The sequence below is a fragment of the Heterocephalus glaber genome, unplaced genomic scaffold (genome assembly GCF_053883595.1).
Source record: "Heterocephalus glaber isolate CG9 unplaced genomic scaffold, H.glaber_assembly_v1.0 deba00001610, whole genome shotgun sequence".
Lineage (NCBI taxonomy): Eukaryota > Metazoa > Chordata > Mammalia > Rodentia > Bathyergidae > Heterocephalus > Heterocephalus glaber.
This window is the reverse complement of record NW_028258381.1, coordinates 38,622,733-38,638,424: the sequence shown is the minus strand read 5'-3', so window position 1 is coordinate 38,638,424 and position 15,692 is coordinate 38,622,733. Positions and strand designations below refer to the sequence as shown.

General features: G+C 42.5%; 1 protein-coding gene across 2 annotated transcripts in view; it reads left to right on the top strand.

The window, feature by feature from the left end:
• Positions 1-4,860: 4,860 nt before the first annotated feature.
• The window catches only part of Ccz1 (CCZ1 vacuolar protein trafficking and biogenesis associated), a 50,824-nt gene continuing 39,992 nt past the window's right edge, over positions 4,861-15,692 (top strand). Inside the window, exons 1-5 of one of the 2 annotated variants that reach the window (XM_004840464.3) lie at positions 4,861-5,089; positions 6,450-6,547; positions 6,641-6,734; positions 7,208-7,285; positions 7,693-7,740. In XM_004840464.3, the coding sequence (XP_004840521.1) occupies positions 4,973-5,089; positions 6,450-6,547; positions 6,641-6,734; positions 7,208-7,285; positions 7,693-7,740 (435 nt within the window). In that variant the 5' untranslated portion in view covers positions 4,861-4,972. The remainder of the gene's footprint in view (positions 5,090-6,449; positions 6,548-6,640; positions 6,735-7,207; positions 7,286-7,692; positions 7,741-15,692) is intronic. The other variant, XM_087195872.1, reaches the window with a different exon arrangement.

The following is a 15,692-nucleotide window of genomic DNA, read 5'->3' as shown; positions in this document are numbered from 1 at the left end:
GCAGTAACCCAGCTAACTCCCTCCCCTGCCAGCTTCCCTGGGGGCATGGAAATGTCTCTTTGATGTGGATGTGACTCTTTTAAAACATAGACAAGAAGAGGAACTTCCTTGCCTGTACTCATGCCCTAAAGGTCGTGATTCTTAAAATAGTCGCATTTCGTCTTCATTCTATATGCTTGGATTCTGGTCCTTTATTTTCATTTCACTCTATTATTCCTCCCCAGCTGATTTTTCCCTTTTTTATGGCACTAGGGATTGAACCCAAGACCTTCACAATGAGCAACTCCAGTCTTCCCTCTTTAAAAAAATTTTTTGGGGGGCCAGGGATTTAGCTCAGTGGTTCTGACGCCTGCCTCCCAAGCGCAGGGTCACGAGTTTGATCCCCGGTACCAAAAAAAAAGAAAAAAATGTTTTTAATTTTGAAAAAGGATTGGATGGGCTTGAGCTTGGGATCTGCCTGCCTCAGCCTCCCAGAGTGCTGGGATTACAGATGTATGCCACTGATAGATTTCCCTCCAATTTAGGGTGGCCGCTGTACATAATAGCTATGTTCTTTCCAACACGCCCCTGCTCCCACCAAAAAAGTAACCTAATACTTGCTCTCCTCCTAGCAACTAGTGATGTCACAGGCTCCTCCAGTCCCTAGCCACTACCTCACTCAACCCCACCTCAGCTCCTACAAGCCCCTATAAAAGGGACTTTCTATCCTGGCTATATTGCTTTTGTCTCTCCTCTGTTCAGAGGCAGCCCGGCAGATCTGTTCCCCTAATAAAGGCTTGTTGTGGCCTGGTCTGGTCTTGGTCTTCGGCCTTTTACCTGACACCCACCATGCCCAGTTTTTGTTTGTTTGTTTTTTACCATGCCCAGTTTAAAACAAAAATTGTTTTTTTAAAAATGACCTCAGTTTAGTTATTACATAAATTTGTACAAAATAATTTGTTTTGAAATTTGTCACATTTGCCAAGTGTGTGGCCTATGTCTATAATCTTGGCACTCAGCAGGCTGAGGCAGGAGCATTGCCAAAAGTTTTAGGCCAGCTTGGGCTACATGATGAGTTCAAGGCCAGCCTGAACTACATAGTGAGACCCCCCATCTCAATCAATCCATCAATCAATCAACCAATGGGTCATATTCAACATGTATCTCACGGAAAAAAGAATGAAAAGATATATAGGAAAACAACAGTGGCTCCCTCCAGCTGGGAGGATTACAGAACAATGACCTCAGATTGGAGCCTTTTTTAAAGTGAAGCATAATGACTAGAGCAAATAAAGAGCAAAGAGGTAGAATTTACCCAATTATAGTCACTAAGCCAAAGAAGCAATAAATTCTGATTCTAAAAATCTTACACATCTCATACTCTAATTTAATGAAAGCCTTGCATAACGTTTTGTTCCTGAAATTTCTGCTCATTTTTAATCATTTGTATTTTACATGCTAGAAAGAATTTTATTTTATTTATTTATTTTTTTGGTACCAGGGATCAAATAGAAAGAATTTTAAATATAACATACCCAGAATCAAATCAAACAGGAAACACTCTGAAGAAAATTCTAACAATCCTGGAAAAGGCTTAACAAGCATATAAAAAGGTTTACATGGGCCCGGGGATTTAGCTCAGTGGCACCGTGCCTGCCTTACAAGTGCAAGGTCCTGAGTTCGATCTCAGATAACACCCCCCCCCCCAAAAAAAGCTTTACTTGTATGCTTGCCTTCTCTATTTTTACCTAATTTGCAGATGACCACAGACCTACCTCAAAAAGACACATTCTCTTTGCCAGGCATGGTGGTGTACACCTGTAAACCCAGTTCTCTGGGAGGCTGAGGCAGGAGGGTTCCAAGTTTGAGCCTAGCCTGGGCAATTTAGTGAGGTCCTGCCTCAAAATAAAAAATAAAACAAGACTGGGATGTAGCTCAGAGTGTAGGCCCTGGGTTTAATCCTCAGTACTGAAAGAAAAGTTTTGAGTACTGAAGTGATGTATTTTGACTTTAAAATAAAGGCCTAAACTGCAACATGGGTTACAGAGATGAACAATCATTTTTTCCTAATTGTTTATAAAATAAGACTACATTTCTGGCTTTATTTTTTTTTATCTCTAGCTTTAATTTGGACTATTATTCCTTTACACTTTTAGTTTGTAGCTTGGTAGAGTAGTTCATAATAGTTCTCAAAGCCAGCTTTGTAAATATCCTTAATTGTTGAGACTAAATGGATTACAAGACCTCAAACATGATCTAGTATTTTCTTTCACTGTCTGCACATTATGAAATATTTGTAAGATTTTTAAAACAGGTTTTCAAAATTGGTATTTCCAACTCAAAAACAAAGTGTAGCCAATATGGGAAATACTTGTCTGTTTGCTCAGGTTTACAAGATACATAGTTAATTCTACGTAAGCACTACAGTTTAATCTTGTGTAATGAGTACTCAGGGATCTGATTTCAAGCAAAAACTGATCTTCTATCTCCTCTGCTAACATTAAGCTATGGTATCACTTTGCAAACACTTAAGAAGACAGATGAAATTGGAATCACCAGGATCATTTCCACCTGGCCTGTTAATTTATTCACTGGAAAGACTATACATTTACATAATATTTTTGGTAGTTTCAAAAAGTTAACTATTTTGGTGGTGGTGGGGATTAATTTTGACATTGTTCTCCTAGGGGATTAACAATGAATATAAATGGATTCTCACCTTAAATTGCTTTTTAAGACTATAAATAAAGAACATGCTGGACTCCGGGCAGCCATTAGCTCAACAGGCTATGGTTCCACCTGGTCCTAGTTTTCAAGCATAATCTTGTCCTCCCACATGCCCCACAACCTGTTTTTCATTTAAGAGGACTAGCAAAATAGGCGATGTAAGCATCTGTGGAGTGCCACCACCTCACAAGTTCCCGTTTTAACAAGGTGAGCTGTAGAAACACAAACAAAAGAGAAAACAACACTGAGAAAGCTTTGACCACTTTCCTCCCTCTTTCTAATTAGAAGTACATTAAATATAGCTTGATAAGGAATCCACCATGCATGAAACTAGAAATACAATGATGCTAACTCCAAAAGAAAAAATTGCTTTTTAAGTCATGAAGTATTTCAAACAGCTGAAGCAAAGCAACATCAACATCTGAGTGCCTGGCTTTATCAAATCTTGGCACTGCTTGTGGATCCATTAGGGTGGGCTGAAGATAGGTTGCCAGAGATCGGAGGGGTGGTGTAAAGCAGAACTAACTCTCTCTTTCTCTCTGTGTTGTCTCTCTCTCCCTCCCTCTCCTCCTCTCCTCCCCTCCCCTCCCTCCTGCTGTACTAAGGATTGAACCAGGGCCTCTGCACTGAGCTACAACCCTAGCCCTACTGATGGATAGATGGATTGATTGATTGATTGAGACAGGGCCTCACTGAGTCACTAAGTTTCCCAGGCTGGGCTCATATCTGCAATTCTCCTGCCTTCTCAAACTCCCAGAGTGCTAGGGTTACATGTGTGCAAAGCCACACCAACTAATATTTTACTCTTGGGGGCAGGTGCACGTGGCTATTCCTGTTGGAACACCCCTTTGGTGTGGAATCCCCTGAAGCTCCCCATCTGGGATATACAAGGATACTAGCTTCCTCCTGGTGTCCCTCATCACTGGAGCTGGTGGCAGTGAGGGGCTGACCTGGGTTCCAGTCTGTCCTTATTAGCTTGTCCTCGCTCTCCCAGAGTTCTGTGTCTCTGTTTTAGCTCACCAGGAAGATGGGGATGGTGGGTGGTTCCTGGAAATGGCCAGAAGAGCTATACTCGTAGGCCTGTCTATAGTCTATCACCTGCACCCTCATTCAACCTTGGTTGCTCTACTTTACTTATTAGAAGTCCCCTAAAGACTTTTGAGAAATAAAACGTGTAAAAGAGAGTTCTCTGATCTTAGTATTTTTTAAATTATTGCATTAATGCCAAAACACGTACTTCTCATTGCAGGATTTCATGCACTTAGAGTATACTAGCTGGTTAAGTCAAGAGCAAGGAGAAGTAGCAATCATTTGTGGAACAATGATTGCATGCTGGACACTTGATGTACATTCATAATCCGATTGAATAGAGCAACTGGAGAGAGGCTACATGATTGATCCCAGGTCTTACACTTATTAAGTGACAGAGATAGGATGTGTACCCAGATCTGTCTCATGTCCACATTTCAATGCATTGCCTCCCTAAGCCACGTCAATGAGATTGCACGAGGGAAGTGGTCTTTCTAAATTTCATGACACTATTTATCCTAAACCAAGGTCTTCTTGCAGTTGGCCGAGTGGTCTGCTCTAAGGGCGTGAGCTCCCAATATGGGATACAACAAGCCCTTCCAACTGTGTCACAATCCACACAACTCAAAGGCTAAGGTAATCCCAGGGGCGTCAAGGTTTGGGAATGGGAACCATGGGGTGAAGGCCACGACTGATTCGGTCTCTGCTGCGCACACAGCTGGAGAAAGCAGGTTAGGCACAAACTCTACCGGGATGGTTTTGATCCAGCAGCCACTGCGGTCTGATAGGGTCGCTGTAGAAATGATGTGATGGTCCCAGCACCAGGCTGTAACCACATTCACCCCTAAATGTGTTCATTTACAAGCCAGGTCTTCGTTTGTATTTTCACCCCCTCCCCAAAAAACAAAACAAAACAAAAAACTGTATCTGTTGCATTTTTCCTTGAAACTCGTAGCCCTAGCCTTTAGCGATGACAGAAATCCTGGAGTCAATAACAATAAATTTCACCTTCACCTGAACGTGAATGTATTCCATAAGAAACCCCACAGTCCAGAAATCATATGGGAACCTGACCCACCCGGACGTGTCAAAAGGAGACGCCGCGCAGTGGAATCTCCTTCCGGGCCAGCAGCGACCACTTCCGGTCTGACAGCTAGCGAGGAGGAAGTGCAGTCTGCTCACAGCTGCTGTCTCTGGGCAGGCAGAGGGAGGCTCCCAAGTAGGGGGCCGGGCCGGGATGGCGGCAGCGGCTGGGGCGGGCACTGGGTCCTGGGCATCCCAGGAGAAGCAGTTCCCGCCGGCGCTGCTGAGCTTCTTTATCTACAACCCCCACTTTGGCCCACGCGAGGGAGAGGTACGGAGAGGGGGCTGCGCTCGGGCGTCAGGTGGCGGGCGAGGAGAGCTAGGGGCGACCGGCGAGCGTCAGTCCCCAGGAGCCGGGGGTGCGCCGGCGTGGTGGTCCCTGCCATTCTGACCACCTCAAGGGCACTGATCGAGCCTGCTGTGTGCCAGGTGTGCGCCGGGCCGGGGTACGCAGGGACCTAGTGACGTCGGCAGCACGTTTCAGTTTCCGGATCGGTGCCTGTCCACCGAGGGAAGCTGCGGCAGGTGAATCGCTCCGCGCAGGTCGAGTCTCCTTTCGCTTTGTGGCAATTCTGGAGAATTAAAATTGGACTTGTCACCCGGGCGTGGTGGCGCACCCCTTTAATCCCAGGACTGTGGGGGGTTGCAGCAGGAATGCAAGTTCCAGCCCAGCTTGGGCTATTTAGTGAGACCCTGTCTCAAGATTAGGAATTTGAAAAAAAATTTTTAAGGTATGGGAGGGTAGCTCAGCTCATTGCGAAGACACTGGGTTGAGTACCGGGGAAAAAATTGTTTTTTGAACTTGTCTTTGTTATTGGGAGTCTGACTTAGAAGTGTGGAACCAGAGTGCTGAATTGTGGCCCTAAACTAATGCAAACTTGGAGGATACACAGGAACGTTTTTTTCCCCCCCAAAATTAATAATAAACTACTGGAATTGTTTGTTCTGAAGTGAGTATGGTGACTTCCTCAAAAGGTGTCCAGAACTGTGCTTGTTACCAGCAAATCACAGTCGTATTAAAGGGCTGTCAGTCCAAATGGTCACAAAACAGCTGGATTTTTAAATTTTAAAGAAAATTATTTATTTTTGTGTTGCTGGGGATTGAACTTAGGGCCTTTGCATGGAGCTACATTCCCTTGCTCTTTTTTATTTTTAATTTTGAGACAGAAGCTTAAACAAATGCCCAGGCTGTACTCAGACTTGAAGTCCTGGTGCTTCACCCTCCCGGAGTGCTGGGATTATAGATTTGCACCACCAAGCCTGGCTACCAGCTGGATTTAAGTTTCAGGAAGTTGTATTCTTATGCATGTGGACACATGCTTATTTCTTAATAAGCGTTGGTTCGGTACAAATTAGCCCAAGGAAAGAAATCAGAGATTTTCATTAAAATTATATAGTACTACTTGAGAGGAAATGAGAAATGTGGCTTAGTGACTATCACAGTTGCCTTTCAGACTGGTGGGCAGTTTTTACTCAATGATGAGAAGATAATTCCTGTTTTTATAAAAAGGATTGTTGGAGTTTTGTTGTTGGCACGTATGACCTGGAGAAGTCAGTGTTAAACTTAGCATTTTCAACAACTAAAGTGAAATAATGCTGATGTTAATGTGCTCTGTTTCTTCGTACTTTAGGAGGAGAATAAAATTTTGTTTTATCATCCAAATGAAGTAGAAAAGAATGAAAAGATTAGGAATGTTGGCTTATGTGAAGCTATTGTACAGTTTACAAGGTAATTCTTTTAAGTGTGCTTTTGTAGAGCTTGGTGAATTCTTGTGACTTATACTGGAGAAGTATTCCAAGTACATTCTTTTACCATTTTTAGGACCTTTAGTCCATCAAAACCTGCAAAATCTTTACATACACAGAAGAATAGACAATTCTTCAATGAACCGGAAGAAAATTTCTGGATGGTCATGGTATTTACATACACAGTATATCTTTTTTTTTCTTTTTTTTTTTTTGGTACCGGGGATCGAACTCGGGTCCTTGCGCTTGTGCAGCAGGCGGCGAAACCACTGAGCTAAATCCCAGACCCCATACACAGTGTATCTTTTTGAAGTTGCGTAGCAGAATTATGGGTGGTGTTTACGGTTAGGAATTTAAGAAAGTCTCCTGGCTATCGCATCAAAGTCAAATTACAGTAAAATTGGCTGCTATTTTAAAATCAAATTCCTGTTTGGTATATTTGTTCTTGGGGCTGTTTTAAGAAATTATATTTTCAAATTTAATTTTAGTTATCGTTTTTATGAGGTTAGTGATTTGGATGCACGTGCTTGACAAGCATTCTCACTGAGCTCCAGCCCCAGCCCCAGGTTTTTAAAAATTAAGGCAAAATTAAAGACATGTGTAATCAATTCGTCGTATAATTTCAACTCAATCAACTTTTTAGGTAGTTCGGAATCCTATAATTGAAAAACAAAGTAAGGATGGAAAACCAATTGTTGAATACCAAGAGGAGGAGCTGTTGGTAAAGTGTCATTATTTATTTTATATTTTTAGAAAAAATGTATTATTGAATATGTTGAATGACTTAGTCAGATTTAAACTCAGTGCATTTTACAGACATTTCGTGGGTTCCACAGGAGGAAACCTTTGTTTATTGTTTAAATTATAAATTAACATGGTCTTTTAAAACTGTATGTGCACCCTGTCTCACTAATACCTTCCACCGATCATCTGTGTGTGACGCTCTTCCAAAATTAAGCTTACTGGTTTGTACATGTGAATTTAAATACCTCTTTCCTTTCACACTATTGTAGGACCACACTTATAATGATTATATTGTTTTGCCAGTAGTCAGTGTACCTTTGCTGTTCATAGGAGATAATACTTTCTCTTGATTTGATGCCTGTACTCTTTTCTTGTTGTCCACAGGACAAGGTCTACAGCTCAGTGCTGCAGCAGTGCTACAGCATGTACAAGGTAAGGATGACATTTCTTTTTTTTTTTTAATAATTTTATTGGTACATTTTAGGTATACAATATAATGACATTCATCATTGGAAATTTGCACCTTTACATAGTCTGTCTTGGTTCTTATTTTTTCCCCATTCCCCTGCCCTCCCTTCAACCCCTCCATCCCTCCCTATTTGCAAAGACTTTTGTTTTCACTTTTTCATTTTCTCATATTCCATTCCCTTCTTTCCTTTCCCCTACCCTCCCACTTCCCCTTCCCCCCTTTTCTTCCTATTTCACATTATTATACCTTTTAGTCCTTATTTACACTTTCAGTTTGTCACAGTAGAGAAACTATTCAATATTTACATATGTGTATCCTAATTTCACTTAAGAATATCGCCTCAGTGAGCATCCATTTAGCTATAAATGTCTCTATTTTCTTGTTTTTTATGGCTGAGTAGTACTCCATTTTATTTTTTTAAAAACACATTTTCTTTATCCAGTCTCCAGTTGATAAGCAGTTGGGCTGCTTCCAAGTTTTAGCTATTACAAATTGTGCTGCTATGAACATGGGTGCACATATATCACTGTGGTATGATTCTTTTAATTCTTTGGGGAAGATCCCCAGCAGGGGAATAGCAGGGTCAAATGGGACTTCCAGTCCTAGTTCTTTGAGGTATCTCCATACTGATTTCCACAGCGGTTGCACCAGTCTACACTCCCACCAGCAGTGGAGCAGGGTTCCTCTTTCCCCACAGCCCTGCCAGCATTTGTTATTGGTTGATTTCGTGATATTAGCCATAGTTTCTGGGATGAGGTGGAATCTCAGCATTGTTTTCATTTTCATCTCGCGAATGACCAGTGATATTGAACATATTTTCATGCATTTATTTGCTATTTCTACTTCTTTGTCTGAGAAATGTCTGTTCATTTCAGATGCCCATTTTCGGATTGGGTCTTTAAATTTTGGAGGTCTGATCTTTTTAAGTTCTTTATAGATTCGAGATAGTAGACCTTTGTCTGAGGAAGAGCAGGTGAAGATTTTTTCCCACATTGTGGGTTGTCCCTTCACACTGCTGGTGGTTTCTCTTGCTGTGCAGAAGCTTTTTAATCAGAGATCCCACTTGTTGATTGTGCTAGTTCATGGGCAACGGAGGTTTTGTTCATAAAATCTTTTCCTACACCAGTGTCTTCAGGAGTTCTACCTAGCCTCTGTCCCAGCCGGTTTAGCCCTTCTGTTTTAATATTTAGATCTTTAATTCATGTCGATTTTAGTTTAGTGCATGATGAGAGATATAGATCTAGTTTTAATCTTTGGCAAGTTGAAACCCAATTTTTCCAGCACCGTTTGTTTGTTTGGTACCAGGAATCGAACTCGAGACCTTGTGATTGCAAGGCAGGCACCGGAACCACTGAGCTAAATCCTTGGCCCTCCAGCACCATTTATTAAAGAGGCTATCTTTCCTCCAGTGAGGGTGTTTGGCTCCTTTGTCGAAGATGAGGTGACTGTGTCTGGAGTTGTTTCTGCATCTTGCTAATCTGTTCCACTGGTCCTCAGGTCTGTTTCTTTGCCAGTACCGTGCTGTTTTTATCACAGTAGATTTGTAGTATACTTTCATGTTGGGGTTGTTATACCCCCTGCCATGTCTCTGTTGCCTAGAATTGCTTTTGCTATTCTAGGTTTCTTCTTGTTCCCAATGAATTTTTGGATTGTTTTGTCAAGGTCCATGAAGTATACTGCTGGAATTTCAATTGGGATTGGATTGAATCTATATAGCAGTTTTGGAAGTATGGCCATTTTCACTGTGTTGATTCTTCCTACCCAGAAGCAGGGGATATCTTTCCATTTGCTGATAGCATCTTCAGTCTCTCTTTTCAGAGTGCTATGGTTTTCAGAGAAGAGGTCTTTGATTTCTTTTGTTAGATTGATTCGTAGGTATTTCAGTTTTCTGGATGCTATTGTGAAAGGAATTGTCTTCCCTATTTCTGTCTCAGTGAGTCTGTTATTCGTGTAGAGGAAAGCTATTGATTTTTGTGTGTTGACCTTGTATCCAGCTAGTTTGCTGAATTTGGTTAAGTCTAGAAGACTTTTGGTGGAGTTCTTGGGGTCTTCTATATAGAGTATCATGTCACCTGCAAATAATGACAATTTGACTTCTTCATTTCCTATTTTTATTCCTTTTATTTCTTTCTCTTGTCTAATTGCCATGGCTAATGTTTCCAAAACTGTATTGAACAGGAGTGGTGATAGTGGACATCTTTGTCTTGTTCTTGATTTTAGTGTGAAGGATTTCAGTTTTTGACCATTTAGTATAATATTGGCTGTTGGTTTTTCATAGATGGCTTTTATCAGAGTGAGGTAGAGACCATCTATTCCAATTTTTTGTAGGGTTTTTATCATAAATGCATGTTGGATTTTGTCAAATGCTTTTGCTGCATCTATTGAGATGATCATATGGTTTTTGTCCTTGGCTCTATTAATTGGTATATTACATTCATTGATTTGCATCTGTTGAACCATCACTGCATCCCTGGGATGAATTGTAGGGAACAGGGGAAGGGGACATTACCAGAACCTCTGCAGTTAGTCCTGGTCTCCTGCGAGCCACGGCAGCACACAGTGAATTACAGGAAAGGCAGAAAAATGAGACTGAGAAGAAGCTGAGCTTTGGGTCTGATCAGTGCTGCTCTGGGCGGCAAAGACAAAAGCCCCCAGCTTACCACACCTTTTATTCAGTACCTCGTAACAAATGACTTGCAGAGAGTTCCATAGTTCACATTGGGATAAACAAGGTGTAACAAAAGGCTTGCAGAGAGTTCAGTACATCTCGGGTAAACAAGATGTTAACAGTCCAAGAACAACGAGGAACTGAGCAGAGGTTTGTTCTCCAGGATGCTTCTTGTTTTCTTCTTCTTTAAAATGCATGCTAGGTACCAAAAAGGCAAATCGAGCCTGGTCACTTGGCCACAAAGGAATGTTAAAGAAGCAGTCTTTTAAATCTATAATTATAAGCGGCCACTTCTGGGGGATTGCCACTGGGTTTGGTAAGCCAGGTTGCAGTGCCCCCATTGGAATGAGGCTTGCATTAACTGTACGTAAGTCCTGGAGCAAACGCCAGTTGCCTGACCTTTTAGGAATAACCAAGATAGGTGTGTTCCAAGGGCTCACAGGTGGTTCTAAATGCCCCTTGTTAACTTGTTCTAATATGAGTTGTTGTAGAATGGTTAGTTTCTCCTGTGGCAGGGGCCATTGATTAACCCAAATGGGATCATTTGATTTCCATTGTAAAGGCAAGGCTGCCTTGGGTGGAGAAACTTCAATAGCCCCAACTAAAAATTTTGATCATATCCAATTCCAAAGCGATATTTTTTGTTTCTGTTCTATAGGCTGTGTTGTTCCCTGAAGTTGCTTGCCCAATCCTTTTCCTGGTTCATATCCCATTTTAGACATCATCTGGTGGCCCGGTGAAGTTTCAGGGGGCAAAGTAGTCACTACAATTCTCCATTCTTCCAACAAATCTCTGCCCCATAAGTTTACAGGTATGGGAGCTATGTAAGGAGAAATATATCCCAATTGACCATCAGGCCCTTCATAAGGTAGAGGAATGGAGCTTTGTAAAACTTGTTGGGGGGCACCAAGGCCTACCAGAGATGTTTTAGTTGGTTTTTTCCCCCAAGATGATGGCCAAAAACATGTACCAATCACGGACACATCCGCACCTGTGTCTATCAATCCCGTAAGGAATTTGCCATTCAATTTAATTTTGCACATGGGGCAGTTTTTGGAAATCTCTTGGGTGAAATAAATCCCTTGAGGAATTTCTAGCTGAGGATCCTCTCGGGAATTTTTAAGGCTAACATTATTTAATTGTGGTTTAGGCAAGAGCAACAATTGTGCAATATAATCTCCTTGTTCTATGACCCAGAGTCCTGTGGAACTAACAGGAACACACAATTCCGAGGTACAATCAGAATCAACAATAGCTGGAATAACAGTAATGCCTTTCAAAGTTAGAGAGGATTTTCCAAGTAGCAAACCAGTGGTTCCGGGGGGTGGGGGTCCATGAATTTCTGTGGGGACAGATACCAGAGTCTCACCTCCCAGCAGCTGAACTCTCTGAGCAGCAGAAAGATCTATTCCTGAGCTCCCCAGTGTTCCCCTGACGAGGGAAGAAATGTCCCTCCGGACACCCATGCTGTCTGATTTTGTACTTGTGCACGGGTCTGAATCGGGTACCGCTGACTCAGGGGGACTGGGCCCCCCTGGCCCTGATCCCCTATTGTGTTTCCCGAGCCCGGGGAAGGGCTCGATTTCCATTTCCCAGCAGCAGTGTGCCATCCTTATCATATTTGGAGTGGCAATCTTTAGCTCAGTGAATGCCTTTTCGGCATCGAGGCCAAAGGCCAGGCGGTAACTTATTTTCTCTGGATGCCTGACTCAGTGGCTCTGGGTCAGCTTGTAAAGCCACTTTTATTTTGCAGTTTTTTCTGAGATGCCCCATTTTTCCACATTTAAAACATTTTACATCACTGTGTGTACCGCGTAAATGTTGGGAGATGGCTTGAGCCATCAGAGCCAAATTGTATAAAGGAGACCCAATATTCTGGCATACCTTAATATATGCTCGAAGATCTTCAGAGGAACGAACAGGATTTATTGCTTGTTTGCAATCCATATTAGCATTTTCATAGGCTAGCTGTAAGATCAGGATGTCTGCTGCCTGGGAATTAGAAATCTGTCTCCTAACAGTTTGTTGTAATCTTGCTACAAATTCTGTGTAAGTTTCCACCGGCCCTTGCGTGATTTGAGTAAAAGATTTCATCGGCGCATCCTCAGCTGGCACAGAAATCCAAGCCCTCCGCAGGAGGTCCTCTAGCTGGCGGAAGAGTAATGCTGGGCAACAGGCCTGCCTGCTTAAATCCGAAAAGTCACCTGTGCCCAATAACATGTCGATAGTAACTTCTCTCGACTGAGCATCTCCCTGAGCATTCTTATGAGCCTGTTCCCTGATTAAAGAACGCAGTTCCACCTCAAAGTGGAGATACTGAGCAGGGGATAGGCACGTTTTCACAAGGTGAAAAGCATCATGAGGAACCAGAGAATAAGTCTGAAGTACATTGTCCAACAAACCCACTGTATGGGGTCTTTGGACACCATTAGTTAGCACGCTCTGCCTGAGGTCCTTTAGGATGTTAAAATCAAAAGAGGCATGAACATACATGTCCACCTCTGAGTTGTCAGGATCAGGCAAAACTGAGACAGGAAAGCACAGAGGGTCTTCCACTGCCTTGCCTGATGTCACAGCCTTTTGCAGGGCACGGCGATAGGGAGTGGCCCCAGGAGAGGGCTTCACAAGAGGGGAGCTGGACCTCTGCGAGATGGCTGAGGGGCTAGAGAGTTAGCGTCTTCCTCAGCACGCGGTGGCGATGGAGCAGAAGCCGCAGTGAGATGAAAGCAAACCGGAGAAGAAGCCGAACAAGGGGAAGCCTGAACAGAAGGGCGGGTGCGGGGAGGGGTAGCTGAGGTTTCCTGAACTGACTGAGAGAATTTGAGAGCAGAGTGGACTAAGGCCCAAGTGGGGAGCGTTCGGGGGGGAGAGACGATCACCCCTTCGCCGAGCCTCGCAGAGAGTGGTACCTACACGTTCCCATGCTATTAAGTTAGTTGTCCCTTCCTGGGGAAAAGATGGGACATACATTTGCATGTCTTTTAACAAATCTATCACAGCACCCTTAGGTACTGGGTACATAGCTTGCTTTACAGCGACTTAAGTAATTTGGCAAAGTTACGCTGTTCTGTTGACAGAGAGTGACCCATAGTTATAACTCAGCAAAGGTAGAAAATTACCCCCAGCTGGACACACTTACCACCAGTGTCCCTCATCCAAGTCTGGAAATCGTCCTGGGAGATCCGTGTGCTGTCTCTCTTACTCCAAGTTTGTCTCACAGGCGAGTTCACTTGTGGATCCGATTCACATCCACGTTGGGCGCCAAATGTAGGGAACAGGGAAAGGAACGTTACCAGAACCTCTGCAGTTAGTCCTGGTCTCCTGTGACCCACGGCAGCACACAGCGAATTACAGGAAAGGCAGAAAAATGAGACTGAGAAGAAGCTGAGCTTTGGGTCTGATCAGTGCTGCTCTGGGCAGCAAAGACAAAAGCCCCCAGCTTACCACACCTTTTATTCAGTACCTCGTAACAAATGACTTGCAGAGAGCTCCATAGTTCACATTGGGATAAACAAGGTGTAACAAAAGGCTTGCAGAGAGTTCAGTACATCTTGGGTAAACAAGATGTTAACAGTCCAAGAACAACGAGGAACTGAGCAGAGGTTTGTTCTCCAGGATGTTTCTTGTCCTGGAGAACCACAGCATCACTGGATCACTGAAGTCTCAGTTGTGACCAGAGGCCAAACTGGAGTTATTCTGTAGCTGGGCTGTAGGCAAGAGAACTAGGCTAACCAAATGATTTTTCCCCAGAATTATGTAACATTGCTCCCAACAATGAATCCCACTTGGTCAAGGTGCATGATCTTCTTGATGATCTGCATTCTATTTGCCAGTGTCTTTTTTTTGTCCCAGGGATTGAACTGGGGTCCTTATGCTTGTGCAGCAGGCGGTGAAACCACTGAGCTAAATCCCTGGCCCTATTTGCCAGTATCTTATTAAGGATTTTTGCATTTATGTTCATTAGTGAAATTGGCCTGTAGTTCTCTTTTTTGGTTGGGTCCTTCTCTGCTTTGGGGATCAAGGTGATGCTTGCTTCCAGGAATGAATTCAGGAGTATTGCTTCCCTTTCAATTTCATTGAAGAGTTTAAACAGTAGTGGCAGTAGTTCCTTTCTAAATGTCTTGTAGAATTCGGCAGTGAAACCATCAGGACCCGGGCTTTTCTTAGTAAGTTTTTAATTACATTTTCAATTTCATTGGTTGATATTGGGTTGTTTAGAATTTTGAGGTCTTCTTTGTTCAACTTTGGTAATTCATACGTATCTAGGAATCTGTCCATTTCTCTGTGTTTTCCATCTTATTGGCATATAGGTTCTGGAAGTAGGTATTGATGAGCCTCTGGATTCCTGCTGGGTCTGTTGTAGTTTCACCCTTTTCATTCCTAATTGCATGGATTTGGGCCTTTTCTTTCCTTTTTCTCATAAGGTTGGCTAAGGGTGTGTCAATTTTGTTGATTCTTTCAAAGAACCAACTCTTGGCTTCATTGATTTTTTTGTATCATTCTCTTAGTCTCCATTGCATTGATTTCTGCTCTGATCTTTATAATTTCCTCCCTTGTATGAGCTTTGGGGTTGTCCTACTCTTCTTTTTCTAGAAGCTTAAAGTTCAGCGTCAGGTTGTTTATTTGGGCTCACTCTGTTTTCCTAATATGAGTATTCACTGCTGTAAATTTCCCTCGTAAGACTGCTTTCTTTGTGTCCCATAGATTCTGATATATTGTATTGTCATTGTCATTTAATTGTAGGCACTGTCTGATTTCTTTAATTTCCTCTGTGACCCATTGGTTATTCAGAAGTGTGATGTTCAATTTCCACGTGTTTATGAAATTCTTGCAGTTTCTTTTGCTATTGATGTCCAATTTCATCACACTGTGGTCTGATAATATACAGGGGATAACTTCAGTTCCTTTGCACTTACTTAAACATGTTCTGTGAGCGAGTATGTGGTCTATTTTGGAGACCGACCCATGTGCAGCTGAAAAGAATGTGTATTCTGATTTTGTGGGGTGAACACTCTGTAAACATCTGTTAAGTTCATTTGTTCAAGAGTTTGATTGAGTTCTAGTATTTCATTGCTTGTTTTTAGTCTAGTTGATCTATCTATTTGTGACAGTGGGCTATTGAGTTCTCCCACTACTATTGTATTAATGCTTATATGATTTTTCATGTCCATTAGTATTTTTTTGTAGTTGGGCGCACTAGTGTTTGGTGCATAGATATTTATGATTGCTATCTCTTCCTCTTGGATT